The sequence below is a fragment of the Hyperolius riggenbachi genome, chromosome 9, assembly GCF_040937935.1.
Source record: "Hyperolius riggenbachi isolate aHypRig1 chromosome 9, aHypRig1.pri, whole genome shotgun sequence".
Classification (NCBI taxonomy): domain Eukaryota; kingdom Metazoa; phylum Chordata; class Amphibia; order Anura; family Hyperoliidae; genus Hyperolius; species Hyperolius riggenbachi.
Window position 1 is genome coordinate 286,094,499 of NC_090654.1, and position 18,174 is coordinate 286,112,672.

At 47.4% G+C, this 18,174-nt stretch overlaps 1 protein-coding gene across 1 annotated transcript in view; it reads right to left on the minus strand.

The window, feature by feature from the left end:
• The window catches only part of LOC137533637 (putative nuclease HARBI1), a 37,795-nt gene that overhangs the window by 17,186 nt on the left and 2,435 nt on the right, over positions 1–18,174 (minus strand). The window contains exon 2 of the mRNA XM_068254978.1: positions 10,007–10,174. Coding sequence (XP_068111079.1) covers positions 10,007–10,174 — 168 coding nt within the window. The remainder of the gene's footprint in view (positions 1–10,006; positions 10,175–18,174) is intronic.

An 18,174-nucleotide genomic window follows, 5' to 3' on the forward strand; every position in this document is an offset into this window, starting at 1 on the left:
GCGACACCTAGAGGGAAGTGCGGGCAAGCCCTGGACCTCTCACCTCCAGGGAACTCACCCCACCACCTCTAAACTGAATGCCAACTGCAACAAACACAATTGCTAACTTCCAGTCAGAGCAATATCCTGCCTCTATCTGGCCAGCAGACGCTAGTCAGCCAATCAGGTGCACTGTCATACACCCTTTGCCTGCTGTACCATATCTAGCAGGAATTACATAGATTAGCATTCAGGTGGGAGGCTTCGGTTGGACGCAATCGTGAATTGCGTCGTTTACAGGGACGCCCCGTGTAGGCACATCTCCCACACGGTCCCCTCCCTAACCACTCACCTGTCAACCGCATCCTAGAAGCTGCAAAAAATAAATTTAAAATCACAAACACTGGTCCACATGACAGCCCAGGGGCCCCAGGTCTCTCTCACTCACTGGGGCCCCCAAACCACCATGCGACACCTAGAGGGAAGTGCGGGCAAGCCCTGGACCTCTCACCTCCAGGGAACTCACCCCACCACCTCTAAACTGAATGCCAACTGCAACAAACACAATTGCTAACTTCCAGTCAGAGCAATATCCTGCCTCTATCTGGCCAGCAGACGCTAGTCAGCCAATCAGGTGCACTGTCATACACCCTTTGCCTGCTGTACCATACCTAGCAGGAATTACATAGATTAGCATTCAGGTGGGAGGCTTCGGTTGGACGCAATCGTGAATTGCGTCGTTTACAGGGACGCCCCGTGTAGGCACATCTCCCACACGGTCCCCTCCCTAACCACTCACCTGTCAACCGCATCCTAGAAGCTGCAAAAAATAAATTTAAAATCACAAACACTGGTCCACATGACAGCCCAGGGGCCCCAGGTCTCTCTCACTCACTGGGGCCCCCAAACCACCATGCGACACCTAGAGGGAAGTGCGGGCAAGCCCTGGACCTCTCACCTCCAGGGAACTCACCCCACCACCTCTAAACTGAATGCCAACTGCAACAAACACAATTGCTAACTTCCAGTCAGAGCAATATCCTGCCTCTATCTGGCCAGCAGACGCTAGTCAGCCAATCAGGTGCACTGTCATACACCCTTTGCCTGCTGTACCATACCTAGCAGGAATTACATAGATTAGCATTCAGGTGGGAGGCTTCGGTTGGACGCAATCGTGAATTGCGTCGTTTACAGGGACGCCCCGTGTAGGCACATCTCCCACACGGTCCCCTCCCTAACCACTCACCTGTCAACCGCATCCTAGAAGCTGCAAAAAATAAATTTAAAATCACAAACACTGGTCCACATGACAGCCCAGGGGCCCCAGGTCTCTCTCACTCACTGGGGCCCCCAAACCACCATACGACACCTAGAGGGAAGTGCGGGCAAGCCCTGGACCTCTCACCTCCAGGGAACTCACCCCACCACCTCTAAACTGAATGCCAACTGCAACAAACACAATTGCTAACTTCCAGTCAGAGCAATATCCTGCCTCTATCTTGCCAGCAGACGCTAGTCAGCCAATCAGGTGCACTGTCATACACCCTTTGCCTGCTGTACCATACCTAGCAGGAATTACATAGATTAGCATTCAGGTGGGAGGCTTCGGTTGGACGCAATCGTGAATTGCGTCGTTTACAGGGACACCCCGTGTAGGCACATCTCCCACACGGTCCCCTCCCTAACCACTCACCTGTCAACCGCATCCTAGAAGCTGCAAAAAATAAATTTAAAATCACAAACACTGGTCCACATGACAGCCCAGGGGCCCCAGGTCTCTCTCACTCACTGGGGCCCCCAAACCACCATGCGACACCTAGAGGGAAGTGCGGGCAAGCCCTGGACCTCTCACCTCCAGGGAACTCACCCCACCACCTCTAAACTGAATGCCAACTGCAACAAACACAATTGCTAACTTCCAGTCAGAGCAATATCCTGCCTCTATCTGGCCAGCAGACGCTAGTCAGCCAATCAGGTGCATTGTCATACACCCTTTGCCTGCTGTACCATACCTAGCAGGAATTACATAGATTAGCATTCAGGTGGGAGGCTTCGGTTGGACGCAATCATAAATTGGGTCGTTTACAGGGACGCCCCGTGTAGGCACATCTCCCACACGGTCCCCTCCCTAACCACTCACCTGTCAACCGCATCCTAGAAGCTGCAAAAAATAAATTTAAAATCACAAACACTGGTCCACATGACAGCCCAGGGGCCCCAGGTCTCTCTCACTCACTGGGGCCCCCAAACCACCATGCGACACCTAGAGGGAAGTGCGGGCAAGCCCTGGACCTCTCACCTCCAGGGAACTCACCCCACCACCTCTAAACTGAATGCCAACTGCAACAAACACAATTGCTAACTTCCAGTCAGAGCAATATCCTGCCTCTATCTTGCCAGCAGACGCTAGTCAGCCAATCAGGTGCACTGTCATACACCCTTTGCCTGCTGTACCATACCTAGCAGGAATTACATAGATTAGCATTCAGGTGGGAGGCTTCGGTTGGACGCAATCGTGAATTGCGTCGTTTACAGGGACGCCCCGTGTAGGCACATCTCCCACACGGTCCCCTCCCTAACCACTCACCTGTCAACCGCATCCTAGAAGCTGCAAAAAATAAATTTAAAATCACAAACACTGGTCCACATGACAGCCCAGGGGCCCCAGGTCTCTCTCACTCACTGGGGCCCCCAAACCACCATGCGACACCTAGAGGGAAGTGCGGGCAAGCCCTGGACCTCTCACCTCCAGGGAACTCACCCCACCACCTCTAAACTGAATGCCAACTGCAACAAACACAATTGCTAACTTCCAGTCAGAGCAATATCCTGCCTCTATCTGGCCAGCAGACGCTAGTCAGCCAATCAGGTGCACTGTCATACACCCTTTGCCTGCTGTACCATATCTAGCAGGAATTACATAGATTAGCATTCAGGTGGGAGGCTTCGGTTGGACGCAATCGTGAATTGCGTCGTTTACAGGGACGCCCCGTGTAGGCACATCTCCCACACGGTCCCCTCCCTAACCACTCACCTGTCAACCGCATCCTAGAAGCTGCAAAAAATAAATTTAAAATCACAAACACTGGTCCACATGACAGCCCAGGGGCCCCAGGTCTCTCTCACTCACTGGGTCCCCCAAATCACCATGCGACACCTAGAGGGAAGTGCGGGCAAGCCCTGGACCTCTCACCTCCAGGGAACTCACCCCACCACCTCTAAACTGAATTCCAACTGCAACAAACACAATTGCTAACTTCCAGTCAGAGCAATATCCTGCCTCTATCTGGCCAGCAGACGCTAGTCAGCCAATCAGGTGCACTGTCATACACCCTTTGCCTGCTGTACCATACCTAGCAGGAATTACATAGATTAGCATTCAGGTGGGAGGCTTCGGTTGGACGCAATCGTGAATTGCGTCGTTTACAGGGACGCCCCGTGTAGGCACATCTCCCACACGGTCCCCTCCCTAACCACTCACCTGTCAACCGCATCCTAGAAGCTGCAAAAAATAAATTTAAAATCACAAACACTGGTCCACATGACAGCCCAGGGGCCTCAGGTCTCTCTCACTCACTGGGGCCCCCAAACCACCATGCGACACCTAGAGGGAAGTGCGGGCAAGCCCTGGACCTCTCACCTCCAGGGAACTCACCCCACCACCTCTAAACTGAATGCCAACTGCAACAAACACAATTGCTAACTTCCAGTCAGAGCAATATCCTGCCTCTATCTGGCCAGCAGACGCTAGTCAGCCAATCAGGTGCACTGTCATACACCCTTTGCCTGCTGTACCATACCTAGCAGGAATTACATAGATTAGCATTCAGGTGGGAGGCTTCGGTTGGACGCAATCGTGAATTGCGTCGTTTACAGGGACGCCCCGTGTAGGCACATCTCCCACACGGTCCCCTCCCTAACCACTCACCTGTCAACCGCATCCTAGAAGCTGCAAAAAATAAATTTAAAAACACAAACACTGGTCCACATGACAGCCCAGGGGCCCCAGGTCTCTCTCACTCACTGGGGCCCCCAAACCACCATGCGACACCTAGAGGGAAGTGCGGGCAAGCCCTGGACCTCTCACCTCCAGGGAACTCACCCCACCACCTCTAAACTGAATGCCAACTGCAACAAACACAATTGCTAACTTCCAGTCAGAGCAATATCCTGCCTCTATCTGGCCAGCAGACGCTAGTCAGCCAATCAGGTGCACTGTCATACACCCTTTGCCTGCTGTACCATACCTAGCAGGAATTACATAGATTAGCATTCAGGTGGGAGGCTTCGGTTGGACGCAATCGTGAATTGCGTCGTTTACAGGGACGCCCCGTGTAGGCACATCTCCCACACGGTCCCCTCCCTAACCACTCACCTGTCAACCGCATCCTAGAAGCTGCAAAAAATAAATTTAAAATCACAAACACTGGTCCACATGACAGCCCAGGGGCCCCAGGTCTCTCTCACTCACTGGGGCCCCCAAACCACCATGCGACACCTAGAGGGAAGTGCGGGCAAGCCCTGGACCTCTCACCTCCAGGGAACTCACCCCACCACCTCTAAACTGAATGCCAACTGCAACAAACACTATTGCTAACTTCCAGTCAGAGCAATATCCTGCCTCTATCTGGCCAGCAGACGCTAGTCAGCCAATCAGGTGCACTGTCATACACCCTTTGCCTGCTGTACCATACCTAGCAGGAATTACATAGATTAGCATTCAGGTGGGAGGCTTCGGTTGGACGCAATCGTGAATTGCGTCGTTTACAGGGACGCCCCGTGTAGGCACATCTCCCACACGGTCCCCTCCCTAACCACTCACCTGTCAACCGCATCCTAGAAGCTGCAAAAAATAAATTTAAAATCACAAACACTGGTCCACATGACAGCCCAGGGGCCCCAGGTCTCATAATGTACCAGCCAAAGAAAGCCTAATTGGTGGGTAAAAAACAAGATATAATTCATTTAATTGTGATAAGTAATGATAAAATTATAGGAGAATGAATGGAAGGAGCGCTGAAAGGTGAAAATTGCTCTGGTGCTCAAGGGATAAACCCCCTCAGTTGTGAAGTGGTTAAAAACTAAAACTGACACTTACCTGGGGCCTCTAACGGCCCACTTCAGCTATCCTGTCCCGTGCCGTCCCCGATGATCCTCCATTCTCTCGCTGCCTGTCACCATCCAATTATTCGTCTAACTAGACGAATGCTACTGCACCTTCGCGGGCGCGTGTGTCCTAGCTCCCGCTTGTGTCTCCGTGAGCTTCCTGTGCAGGCGCGGTACGAAGCGATGTACAGAGTATATAGTCTGACCCTTGTCATTTACCAGAGGTGCTCACAATCGAATCACTACCATTGTCATATATCTGTCAAAGTCTATCGCAAATTTTAGGGGGAAGCCAAACCACTGATGTTTTGGGGATGTGGGAGGAAACCAGAGTATTCGGGGAAACCCACACAGACACGGGGAGAACATACAAACTCCGTGCAGGTAGTGACTGGGACTCTAAACGGGGACCCATTGCTGCAGGGTGAGAGTACTATCCACTACGCCACCATGCTGCCCCTATAATTACACATTGCTTTATATTGGCATGTAATCTCCACCTGCCAGTGATGCTTATTCTAGGATATATCAACAAGAGGTTAGCGCTCACAGCAAATAAATCCTTCCTAGCTCTTATCGCAAATATAACACCAGTTCGCCTCCTCTATACCAATATACCAAAATTTCTCATAGAGGTTGGCGCTCTCGGTGTTTTTCAAGGCTCAGTAACTGTATGCATAATCATTAAAACAAAACATTCATAGTTTAAAGTCCATCAATGGAAATAAAAACATGAGAACTCTTCATCAACTCGGATTGCAAATCTTCAGATGTATGGAGGCCACCACCAACACCCTTTGTGTGCCACTCACCGCAAAGTACAGACCAACCAATGGTCTATATGCACGTTGGGACCGTTCCTGGGTCGTCCCCCACCTCTCTGGCACCAATTATTAGCAAGATCCTCCCTTGAATCCGACTGTCCTCTTTGTTAACCTCAATAAAAAACTTCATATAGTGCAATATTGCTTTAAAAATGTATTAATAAAATACAGATTGCACTCACATGATCCTCTTTAAAAGCTCGCTTAGAGTAATTTGTTTAAACGGGCTCTCCCCCGTAGTGATGGCCAAGGCTGGCAGGCTCCGGGTATGCGTGTGGTCCCTCTCACCTCCGCCGCGCGCTCGGTGGGTGATACGACCTTCCGTGCTGGCCGCCTCGCCACCGCTGATAGACGCTAACGATCCTTCCGCATCAGGCGGATATGATGTCACACAGCCTTCTACCCTCGAGCACTCAGGCAGTCCAGGGACCCTCGGCAATTGCAGAACAGGGATTCTGTAGAGCAGGACTTTTCAATCTCTTCACTAATTGCACCACTTTTATCACCTGAAAATGTAAAAGTACCACCCGTGCGCCTGCGCAGTAGAGCGCACCCAATCATGCTCGGCTGTTTCCACCAGAATCCAAGTGGAGAACTGCAACTGTGTATGCGGGTATGCTGACAAGGAGATCTTTGGGCATCCTATCGCTGGATCCCCTCTACTGTGGAGGAAGGGGGAAGGCTCTTTAGCCTCCAAGGTCCTCGCTGTGCTGCCCCCTCAGAATAGTTCAGACCTCAGATCAGCAGTAACCCGACTGCCACTGTGCACCGTTCGCCTATGTCTCTTCACCACTGATCTGAGGTCTGAAGTATGCTGCAGGGCAACACAGTGAGGAACCAGCGAGGGGAGATGAACTTTGTGGAGGCAAGATGGGACCAAGACAAATAGCAGGCAAGCCTGGTGTGTACCACCTGGCCAACAACAAAGTACCACTGGTGGTACGTGTACCAGAGGTTGAAAAGCCCTGCTGTAGAGGATTCTCATTGGTTCACTTACTAGACCCATGAGAAGCTTTGAATATTTTTTTTTTTTGTGCTCGTGCGCTATATACTGTAGCTTTGGTCACATCTAAAATCGAAATTGCTGCTGCCAGCAATTTTCAATTTTTCACATGATTCACCCTCCCCCCCCTACCCCCCCCCCCCCCCCCCCTCCGCTGGCGCTTATCTGTGTGGTTTGATTTTGTATAAAGCGCTTTTGAAAGCGCTTTTGCAGAGCGATTCCGTTTTTTCACTTTCTGACGTTAGTCAGGAAGTGAACTCTTTAACCCGGAAATGAATAAATACAATGTATTTATTCATGAAAGCGCTGGGGAACTCGCTATACAAAGCGCTTTTTGATCACTTTGAGATTACCCTATACCTTCCATTGAGCAAAACCGCTTAGAAAATGGTACAGGCAGTGGTTTGGTGAGCGGATCGGAAATGAAACGACCCGCTCAGATGTGAACTTGTAACGATCAGTGTAACACAGAGAGGATCTGATTACCGGTGATCTGCAGTATCACCGAGAATGCAGATATATACCCGATTATAGATGATCTGCAGTATCACCGATAATCAGATATATCTCTAACCTCTGGACACCTGAGTAATATGAGTGTTTGGTGCAACAGTAATACTTTGAGGAGAGCACCCTACAGTGGGTGCGAGGCAGTAGGAGATACTGCCCTGAGAGCAGATTCCTTCCAAGGCCTGAGGCTCCCCAATGGGTGGAGCCAGGCTGGGAGTAGGAAGGATCATAGAGTGAGTGACACCAAAGGTGAAGTGTCACTGACAGGTCTGTGAACTATTTCCCAATAGGAGAAATGGTTCTCGAGGTCGGACAGGCCAGGTCGGCAACAGACTGACAGATCAGGTACAGAGACAGGAGACAGATATGGAATCCTAAGACTAGCCGAGTTTGGCAACAGAGTAACAGAATGACAAAGGTACAGAATCAGAGATCAGAAGAATGGTCAGGAAAGCAGAGGGTCATAACAAATAATCAACAATTCCTAGACTAAGGTGTGAGCTCCGTGATCATCAACACCTTGGAAACTGGTCTAGATAATAACACAGATGATTACAGAATTTCCTAGACTAAGGTGTGAGTTCCGTGGTCATCAACACCTTGGAAACTGGTCTAGATAATAACACAGATGATTACAGAATTTCCTAGACTAAGGTGTGAGTTCCATGGTCATCAACACCTTGGAAACTGGTCTAATATAACACAGATACTGACAGGGTCTGAGTGCTACCACGTAGTGATCGCAACGCCAGACACCAGAGGAATGACCAGCACCCAGTATATATACACCAGCGCTCTCCTGCGCCTCCCCTAAGTGCTGGACCAATGAGAACTGAAAGAATTGTCAGCTGACCGCCCTGGTCAGCTGACACCCCTCTGGCTGTCATAAATGCTCTGCCTCTCCGCGCGCGCACGCGTCCTTCTGAACCAGTGTGGACTATCAGTCCCAGCCACACCAGACATGTGTTGTAATGCCTCTGCTGATTTGGATGCGGAATCCGCCGCACCTCTGACCGAGCGTGCAGCGTTTTCTCCGCATTCAGCAGTACTGACAGAGGTAGGCCTATGCGTGCAAACCGCCGCATCGGACGCGGAATCCGCGGCCGCCCTGTTCTCCGGGTAATGCGGCGGTTTTTCCGCGTTCCGTCAGGCCAGTGAATGCAGGTCCCTGCGCGCAAGCCGCCATGTTGAACGCGGAATCAGCCGCCTTACTCTGAGTACTTGCGGCGGCTTTTCCGCGTTTTCTCACAGTACCCCCCCCCCCTGAGGAGTGGACTCCGGACAGCTCCTACCCGGTTTCTCAGGATATAGAGCGTGGAATTCCTTCTTTAATTCATCCGCATGCATGCGGCAATCAGGTACACATGTACTCTCCTCAATACCATACCCCTTCCAGTGCACTAGATACTTTACTGAGTTCTGCACTAGCCGTGAGTCTAAAATCTTTTCTACTTCATACTCAGGTTGGTCGTCTACCATCACAGGAGGAGGAGGAGTGACACCCACATGGACTGCTGGTTTAAGCAGGGACACATGAAAATATCTTACACCACGCATGCTGGCAGGAAGATCAATGGCATAAGTAACATTGTTGATCTTCCTGGTTACAGAGAAGGGCCCCATAAACCTGGGACCTAACTTGGGCGAGGGTTGTTTCAAGGTCAAATGACGTGTGGAGACCCAGACCAGATCTCCTGGTTGGAACTTCCACTCCACGGATCGTTTCTTGTCAGCTTGACCTTTCTGACTTTGAAAAGCCTTCTCCAAATTATTTTTCACGATTCCCCAAGTGGCTTTAAATGACTTTTGCCAAGCCTCCAGAGCTAGAAACGGAGTGGAAGCTACTGGCAATGGGGAGAACTTGGGCAACTTTCCTGTTACCACCTGAAACGGAGAAAATCCAGAGGAAGAGCTTTTCAAATATTGTGCGCAAATTCTGCATAAGGCAAGAACTTGACCCAATCATTTTGCGCATCCGCCACATAACACCTTAAAAACTGTTCCAAAGACTGATTAATCCTCTCCGTCTGACCATTTGTCTGTGGGTGGTAGCTCGATGAAAATGACAGTTCCATGCCCATTTGATGACAAAATGCCCTCCAAAATCTAGAAACAAATTGGACTCCTCGATATGACACTATGTTTTCCGGAATGCCATGCAGTTGGAAAACGTGGATGATGAAAAGATCGGCCAACTCCTGGGCCGAGGGGAGTCCTTTCAAGGGCACAAAATGGGCCATTTTACTGAAACGGTCAACTACCACCCAAATGACCGACATGCCTTCAGACCTCGGAAGCTCACCCACAAAATCCATGGACAAATGGGTCCACGGTTCACTCGGGGTGGGCAAAGGCTGCAATGTTCCCACAGGTGCCAGACGGGAGGGTTTGCTTTTAGCACACACTGCACACTCTCTAACATACTCCTTGCAATCTGTTGCCAGAGAAGGCCACCAAGCGCACCTAGCAACCAAGTCTTGTGTTCTGGAAGCCCCCGGATGCCTAGCATTCTTGTGCGAGTGGAACAATTGCAAAATCTGGAGGCGAAATGGCAGTGGTATAAACATAACCCGTTCAGGCTTACCCTCAGGGACATCCTGCTGGAATGGACTTAAGGTCTCTGTCCAGTCTTTCCAGGTTTCTGTGACTCCCCGCACTACTCTCTGTGGGACAATGGTCTCTGGGTCTGAGGGCTGTGCTGTCTCTGGCTCAAAACATCTGGACAAGGCATCCGCCTTAATGTTTTTACTCCCTGGAGTATACATAATTACAAATATAAATCTCGAGAAAAACAGTGACCACCGAGCCTGTCGGGGACTCAATCTCTTAGCCCCCTCAATGTATTCCAAATTTTTGTGATCAATGTAAACTGTAATCGTATGTTCTGCTCCTTCTAGCCAATGACGCCATTCCTCAAAGGCCAATTTAATGGCCAGGAGCTCCCTGTTGCCTATATCGTAGTTTTTCTCTGCCGGTGAAAACCTCCGAGAAAAATAGGCAGACGGGTGTAACCTTCCCTGCAGCTTAGAGCGTTGAGACAGTACAGCCCCTACCACGACTTCAGAGGCGTCAACCTCTACAATAAATGGATAGGAGGTGTCTACGTGTCTCAAAATGGGTGCAGAGCAAAACAGTTCCTTCAAAGTGGAGAAAGCAGCCATGGCCTCGGGGGACCAGTGGTTGGTATCTGCCCCTTTCTTAGTGAGACTGGTAAGGGGTGCTACAACTGTGGAGTACCCCTTTATGAACCTTCTGTAGTAATTAGCAAATCCTAAAAATCTCTGGAGGGATTTGAGTCCCACTGGCTGAGGCCACTCCAGGACAGCAGAGACTTTGGCAGGGTCCATAGAAAGGCCCGAGGTGGAAATTATGTATCCCAGAAAAGCGACAGATGTCACCTCAAAAATACATTTCTCCAATTTGGCATAAAGTCTGTTCTGTCTAAGCCTGTGCAGCATGAATTTGACATGAGACCTGTGTTCAGAGAGGTTGTCTGAAAAGATTAGTATATCGTCCAGGTATATTAGGACAAATTTACCCAACACCTCCCTGAAAACTTCATTGATGAGTTCCTGAAAGACGGCCGGGGCGTTACACAACCCGAAGGGCATCACCAGGTACTCGTAATGCTCGTCGGGTGTGTTAAAGGCCGTCTTCCATTCATCGCCCTCTCTGATCCGCACCAGTTTGTATGCACCCCTCAAATCCAATTTTGAAAAAACCTTAGCATTGGTGACTTGGGTGAACAAATCGTCTATCAAAGGTAATGGATAACGATTTTTAACTGTGATCTTATTCAGTCCGCGGTAATCAATGCATGGCCGAAGGCCTCCGTCTCTTTTTTTACAAAAAAGAAACCTGCTCCGGCAGGTGACCGGGAAGGGCAAATGAATCCCTTAGCTAAGTTTTCACGGATGTACTCTTGCATGGCCACCTTTTCTGGCCCAGACAAATTGTAGAGATGACCTCTAGGGGGCATACAACCCGATCGGAGATCAATGGGGCAATCGAAAGGGCGATGTGGAGGCAGTTTATCAGCAGCTTTGGGACAAAACACGTCCGAAAACTCCGCATATTGTTCCGGAACTCCCTCCACATGAATCCTGGTCTGGCCTAAGGTCACCTTCACTAAACAATGACGAAAACAGTGGGCTGACCAGTTCGTTAGCTGACCGGTGGCCCAATTAATCTGGGGGGAGTAAGGGTGTAACCACGGCATGCCAAGGATGATTGTGGAGGTTGTCATGCGTACTACAAAAAACTGCAATTTCTCTCTATGCAGCACCCCTATAGTGACTTCCACCTCTGGTGTCTGGGACAGAGGATGGCCACGTTGCAGAGGTGAATCATCCACTGCCGTAACCTGGAGGGGTGGTTTTACCGGGGTGAGCAGAATACCCAATTTTTTTGCAAATTCGTAATCCATAAAATTTGCCGCTGAGCCTGAATCAATGAAGTCTTCAGAGACTTCAAATGTATCCTCCCATGTAATCTTACAAGGAAGAAGTTAACGCTTATCCTCTAGGGGTAAAAGCTGTACGCCTAGGGTATTACCCCCAACTACTCCTAGGCAGTAGCGTTTCCCGACTTCTTAGGGCAATTTCGTACTCTATGACCCCCCTCTGCACAATAAAGACACAATTGCTCAGAAATCCTGCGTCTCCACTCCACTTGAGACAGTCTAGACCGACCAATCTGCATTGGCTCGGGTGGAGGTGGAACGGGAGGAGATGGAGTCACAGGAGGCGCAGCGTAGGACACCATTTTAACACTGTTCCTACCCCGGGTCTGCCTTTGATAGCGTAATCTGTGATCAATCCTGATGGCCGATGAAATGGCCTCATCGATGGTCTTTGGTTCAGGCTGACTTAACATAAGGTCTGAGACCTCATCAGATAATCCTGATAAGAAACAGTCTAAGGCCACATACACACATCAGACCATAGTCTTTTGAAAATGAAAGATCACAGACCAATCTTACCAACCTTCATGTAGTATGAGAGCCATACTCTACACAGTCTTTTCTATGGAGCTGAACTCCACATCAGAAAAAAAATCTTTGCAAGATGCTGCACACACAGATGCTGTACAGACACAAAAGATCAGTATCTGCAAAAGATCTGTTCCTGCCAAAAATCCATTCCTGCAAATTGCATTCATAGTCTATGATATCTGCAGATCATCATACACACATGATTTAACTGACATTCATCTGGGCATAGGTGTCCCACCTGGCTGAAACTGACCACCTCCTAAATTCGGCAGCATACTCCTCGACCGGACTCTTGCCTTGACGCAACAACTTGAGCTTCCGCTCAGAAGTCGAGGCAATGTCTGGATCATCATAAATTACTGCCATAGCCTTAAAAAATTCATCTACGGAGGTCAAAGCTAAATCTCCGGTGGGCAGACTGTATGCCCAGGTCTGAGAATCGCCTGATAACAAAGTTTTAATAAATGTGACCCTTTGGGTCATGGTTCCTGAAGATCTAGGTCTCAACTCAAAGTATGACAACACTCTACTCCTAAAATTTCGAAAGTCAGATCTGTGACCAGAAAATTTTTCAGGTACAGGCATACGTATGTCTGTGCTAGGAGGGAATCGCACTTCATCTACGGACGTCTGGAGGGTTTGTACGGATTCAGACAGTGCGTCTATTAAAGTCTGATGACCACCCAGCACTTGGTTGATGTTATCCACCGTAGTGGCAAGTGTGCTCAGACGGCTGTGTGCGTCCATTTGTTTTTTTGGTCTGGCGTTCTGTAACGATCGGTGTAACACAGAGAGGGTCTGATTACCGGTGATCTGCAGTATCACCGAGAATGCAGATATATACCCGATTATAGATGATCTGCAGTATCACCGATAATCAGATATATCTCTAACCTCTGGACACCTGAGTAATATGAGTGTTTGGTGCAACAGTAATACTTTGAGGAGAGCACCCTACAGTGGGTGCGAGGCAGTAGGAGATACTGCCCTGAGAGCAGATTCCTTCCAAGGCCATAGGCTCCCCAATGGGCGGAGCCAGGCTGGGAGTAGGAAGGATCAGAGAGTGAGTGACACCAAAGGTGAAGTGTCACTGACAGGTCTGTGAACTATTTCCCAACAGGAGAAATGGTTCTCGAGGTCGGACAGGCCAGGTCGGCAACAGACTGACAGATCAGGTACAGAGACAGGAGACAGATACGGAATCCTAAGACTAGCTGAGTTTGGCAACAGAGTAACAGAATGACAAAGGTACAGAATCAGAGATCAGAAGAATGGTCAGGAAAGCAGAAGGTCATAACAAATAATCAACAATTCCTAGACTAAGGTGTGAGCTCCGTGATCATCAACACCTTGGAAACTGGTCTAGATAATAACACAGATGATTACAGAATTTCCTAGACTAAGGTGTGAGTTCCGTGGTCATCAACACCTTGGAAACTGGTCTAGATAATAACATAGATGATAACAGAATTTCCTAGACTAAAGTGTGAGTTCCGTGGTCATCAACACATTGGAAACTGGTCTAATATAACACAGATACTGACAGGGTCTGAGTACTACCACGTAGTGATCGCAACGCCAGACACCAGAGGAATGACCAGCACCCAGTATATATACACCAGTGCTCTCCTGCGCCTCCCCTAAGTGCTGGACCAATGAGAACTGAAAGAATTGTCAGCTGACCGCCCTGGTCAGCTGACACCCCTCTGGCTGTCATAAATGCTCTGCCTCTCCGCGCGCGCACGTGTCCTTCTGAACCAGTGTGGACTATCAGTCCCAGCCACACCAGACATGTGTTGTAATGCCTCTGCTGATTTGGATGCGGAATCCGCCGCACCGCTGACCGAGCGTGCGGCGCTTTCTCCGCATTCAGCAGTACTGACAGAGGTAGGCCTATGCGTGCAAACCGCCGCATCGGACGCAGAATCCGCCGCCCTGTTCTCTTGGTAATGCGGTGGTTTCTCCGCGTTCCGTCAGGCCCGTGAATGCAGGTCCCTGCGCGCAAGCCGCCATGTTGAACGCGGAATCAGCCACCTTACTCTGAGTACTTGCGGCGGCTTTTCCGCGTTTTCTCACAGTACTCTCTTATAAAGTATGATTGCACAAGTGCTTTTAGGGCGATTTTCAAAATCGCTGGTGCTTAAAGAACAAGCGACACCCATAACACATATATAAGTAGATAAATACTACTTCTACTTGCATAACAGATGTATACAGATTCCTGTGAATTTTATAAAGGAAAAGCAGAAAATTCTATTCTAGGCAGTGGCCATCTTGCCAAGCTAATGCTGACATCATATCCTCCCTGACTCTTGTTTCCCCCCCTCCCTTCTCTTGCTCATTGTGTATTCATTAGCTGCCCTCCTCCCAGAGTCTTCAGACACTCCCACTGAGGTGTATACTAACAACTGCACTGTCTTTTTTATTTACACATCCAATCACTGAGTCACCTCAGCCTTGCTTGTAAACACAAGTAATAAGAGTGTGTTTCTGATAAGCAGCCAGGCAGGGAAATAAATGGAAGATGAGGAATATATTATAGATAAAAATAACTCCCGGCATTCAACTATTTGGCACTGTTTGGCACTAGGGCCAGTGCTCCTAAAATATGTAATAACTACAAATCATAACAGCAGAAAAAGTTTTGCAAGTTTTGAATGCAGGATTAGCATCTTTATCACTTAATACACTCAGACCAGTTTCTGTTGAAATTTGATTCTTATGGTGACAATACTACTTTAAAAAAATGCAAAACTCCCTAGGTGTGAACAAGCCCTGAAAAGGTGTTTAGTTGAAAGATGAGGAAGCATCTACTAAAAATCAGGAGAGAAGTCTATTTAGATCTCAATTGAGATCATGTAAATGTGATTTTATAACACACTAGCTGTTGCCCGGGAACGTAGTTGGCTAGTGTTGGCTCCGTCCACTTTTTGTTTTTTAACCCTAACACACAAACACTAAATAACCAAGTTTGTAAACTTTGTGGTCTTTGGCATCAATAATTTGTGTTTTTCCATTAAAATTAAACAAATCTGATTGGTTGTTTGTGGCTCTACCCCCATTTCTAAATTTAAACCCCAGTCACCCAATGACCAACTGTACCAGTTTTGAGGCTGATAGCAATTAAATAGTCCCCTTGAAAATCAATAGGTGAATTTTGATTGGCTGTTGTAGGCTCCTCCCACTTTTCTGAACATTAATCCCAGTCACCCAGTGACCAACTGTGCAAAGTTTGAGAACCCTGCCATTAACAGTGTAAGAATGTCTGCAGTTTACATTTCCCCAGTGAAATTTGTATTTGTCCACTTTTTGTAACCTTGACACACAGTCACTCAATGACCAAGTTTGTAAGTTTTCAGGTTCCTGGCATCAAAATTGTGTGAATGGAAGCTGTTTATCCAGCAAAGAAATGTGGCAGTTTTTGGCTCCGTCTCTTTTAGTGAATTTAAACCCCAGTCACATAATGACCAACTGTAGCATGTTTGAGGCCTCTGCCATTAACAATGTAAGAATGGCAGCAGTTTAAATATTCCCCTTGAAATTCAATAGGTTTGTTTTGATTAGCTGTTGTAGTCTCCACCCACTCCCCTGAATATTAATCCCAGTCACCCAGTGACCAACTGTGTCAAGTTTGAGAACCCCGCCATTAACAGTGTAAGAATGGCAGCAGTTTAAATTTTCCCATGTAAAAAATATGTAGTTATTGGTTCCACCCACTTTTTCTAACCTTGACATACAGTCACTCAATAACCAGGTTTGTGAGCTTTGTGGTCCTTGGCATAAGTATTTTAAATTTTCTTACTGAAATCAAACACATCTGATTGACTGTTTGTGACTCTGCCCCCATTCTAGAATTTGAACCCCAGTCACCCAGTAACTGACTGTACCAGGTTTGTGGCAGATGCTTTTAACAGTGCAAAATGGCAGAAATTTAAATATTCCCCTTGAAAATAGATAGGTGAATTTTGAATGGCTGTTGTAGGCTCCACCCACTTCCCTAAATATTAATCTCAGTCACCCAGTTACCAAATGGACAAAGTTTTAAGACCCTGATATTCACAGTGTAAGAATGGATGCAGTTTACATTTCCCTATTGAAATTTGATTTTGGCTCCACCCACTTTTTTGTAACCTGGACACACAGTCACTCAATGACTGTCCACAATGAATTTTGTCTGTCCACAATGAAGCAATGACCATATCGTCTTAGGTGTGCCTACACACTAATATAGGTAATTGCTTCATTGAGATACGTAAGCCCTTTCACCACGACTAGGTAACAATCACAAAGGAGAATTGACATGTACGTGCTTTTTTTTGTTTTTTTTTGCAGCCACTGTGTAGCACCAGAGGCCAGAAACATTTGGCATGTACACAATAAACATACACGTGTTTTTTTTTCCAGCCGCTGCCGTAGCAGCAGCCTGAAAAATTCAGGATTTACTTGTTTAACTATTTCAGCCCGCTGGGATTTTTCACCTTATGCATCAGAGCAATTTTCATTTTTCACCTCCCATTAATTCGCTAATAACTTTATCACTACTTATCACAATTTATTGATCTATATCTTGTTTTTTCCGCCACTAATTTGGCTTTATTTGGGGGATACATTTTGCTAAGAATTATTTTTTTCTAAATGCATTTTAACAGAAATATTAAGAAAAAAATTGAAAAAAATTGTTATTTCTCAGTTTTCGGCCATTATAGTTTAAAATAATCCATGCTACTATAATTAAAACCTATGTATTTTATTTGCCCCTTTGTCTTGGTTATTACACCATTTACATTTTGTCCCTACCACAATGTATGGCACCAATATTTTATTTGGAAATAAAGGTGCATTTTTTTTCAGTTTTGCGTCCATCACTATTTACAAGCTTATAATTTAAAAAAAAAGTTTGTAGTATACCCCCTTCACATGCATATTTAAAAAGTTCAGACCCTTAGGTAACTATTTATATTTTTGGGTTTTTTTTATTGTAATTTTTTTTTGCAATAAAAATGTTGTTAGGGTAATTTTTTGGTATTGGGAAATAAACAGTTAATTTTTTTTAATAACATAATGTGTGTAAATTGCTTGAAAAATGTATGTAGATGTAGTTTTACTATTTGACCACAAGATGGCCACCTTGAGTTTTTGTTTTTTTTCCTTGTGCTTCTCGCTTCCCGGAAGCACAAGGAGGACGGAGGACAAGAGACCATCGTTTTTTCTGCTGGGGACTTAGATCGGTGAACAGGAACCATATTCCCGTTCACTGATCTCTCGGCTACCGGGGAACAACACGGGGACACAGGGCCCCCGCGCGGGAGCGCTCCACTGCAGCAGAGCAGCCGTCTGCATGTGAGGATTACGTCCGGGCGGCTGAAATGGTTAAAGGACAACTGAAGTGAGAGGTTTTCTGGAGGCTGCCATATTTATTTCCTTTTAAACAATACCAGTTGCCTGGCAGTCCTGCTGGTCTATTTGGCTTCAGTAGTGCCTGAATCACACCAGAAACTAGCATGTAGATAATCTGGTCAGTTCTGACAATAATGTCAGAAACACTTGATTTGCTGCATGCTTGTTCAGGGGCTATGGCTGACAGTGTTAGAGACAGATGATCAGCAGGACTGCCAAGCAACTGATATTGTTTAAAAGGAAATAAATATGAGAGCCTGCATATCCCACTTGCTACAATTCTCCTTCAAAGTATTTCTGCAGAGAAGGACAGCTGTGTGGGGAGTCATGTGGTGTGGAGTCATGTGGTGTGCAGAGAGGAA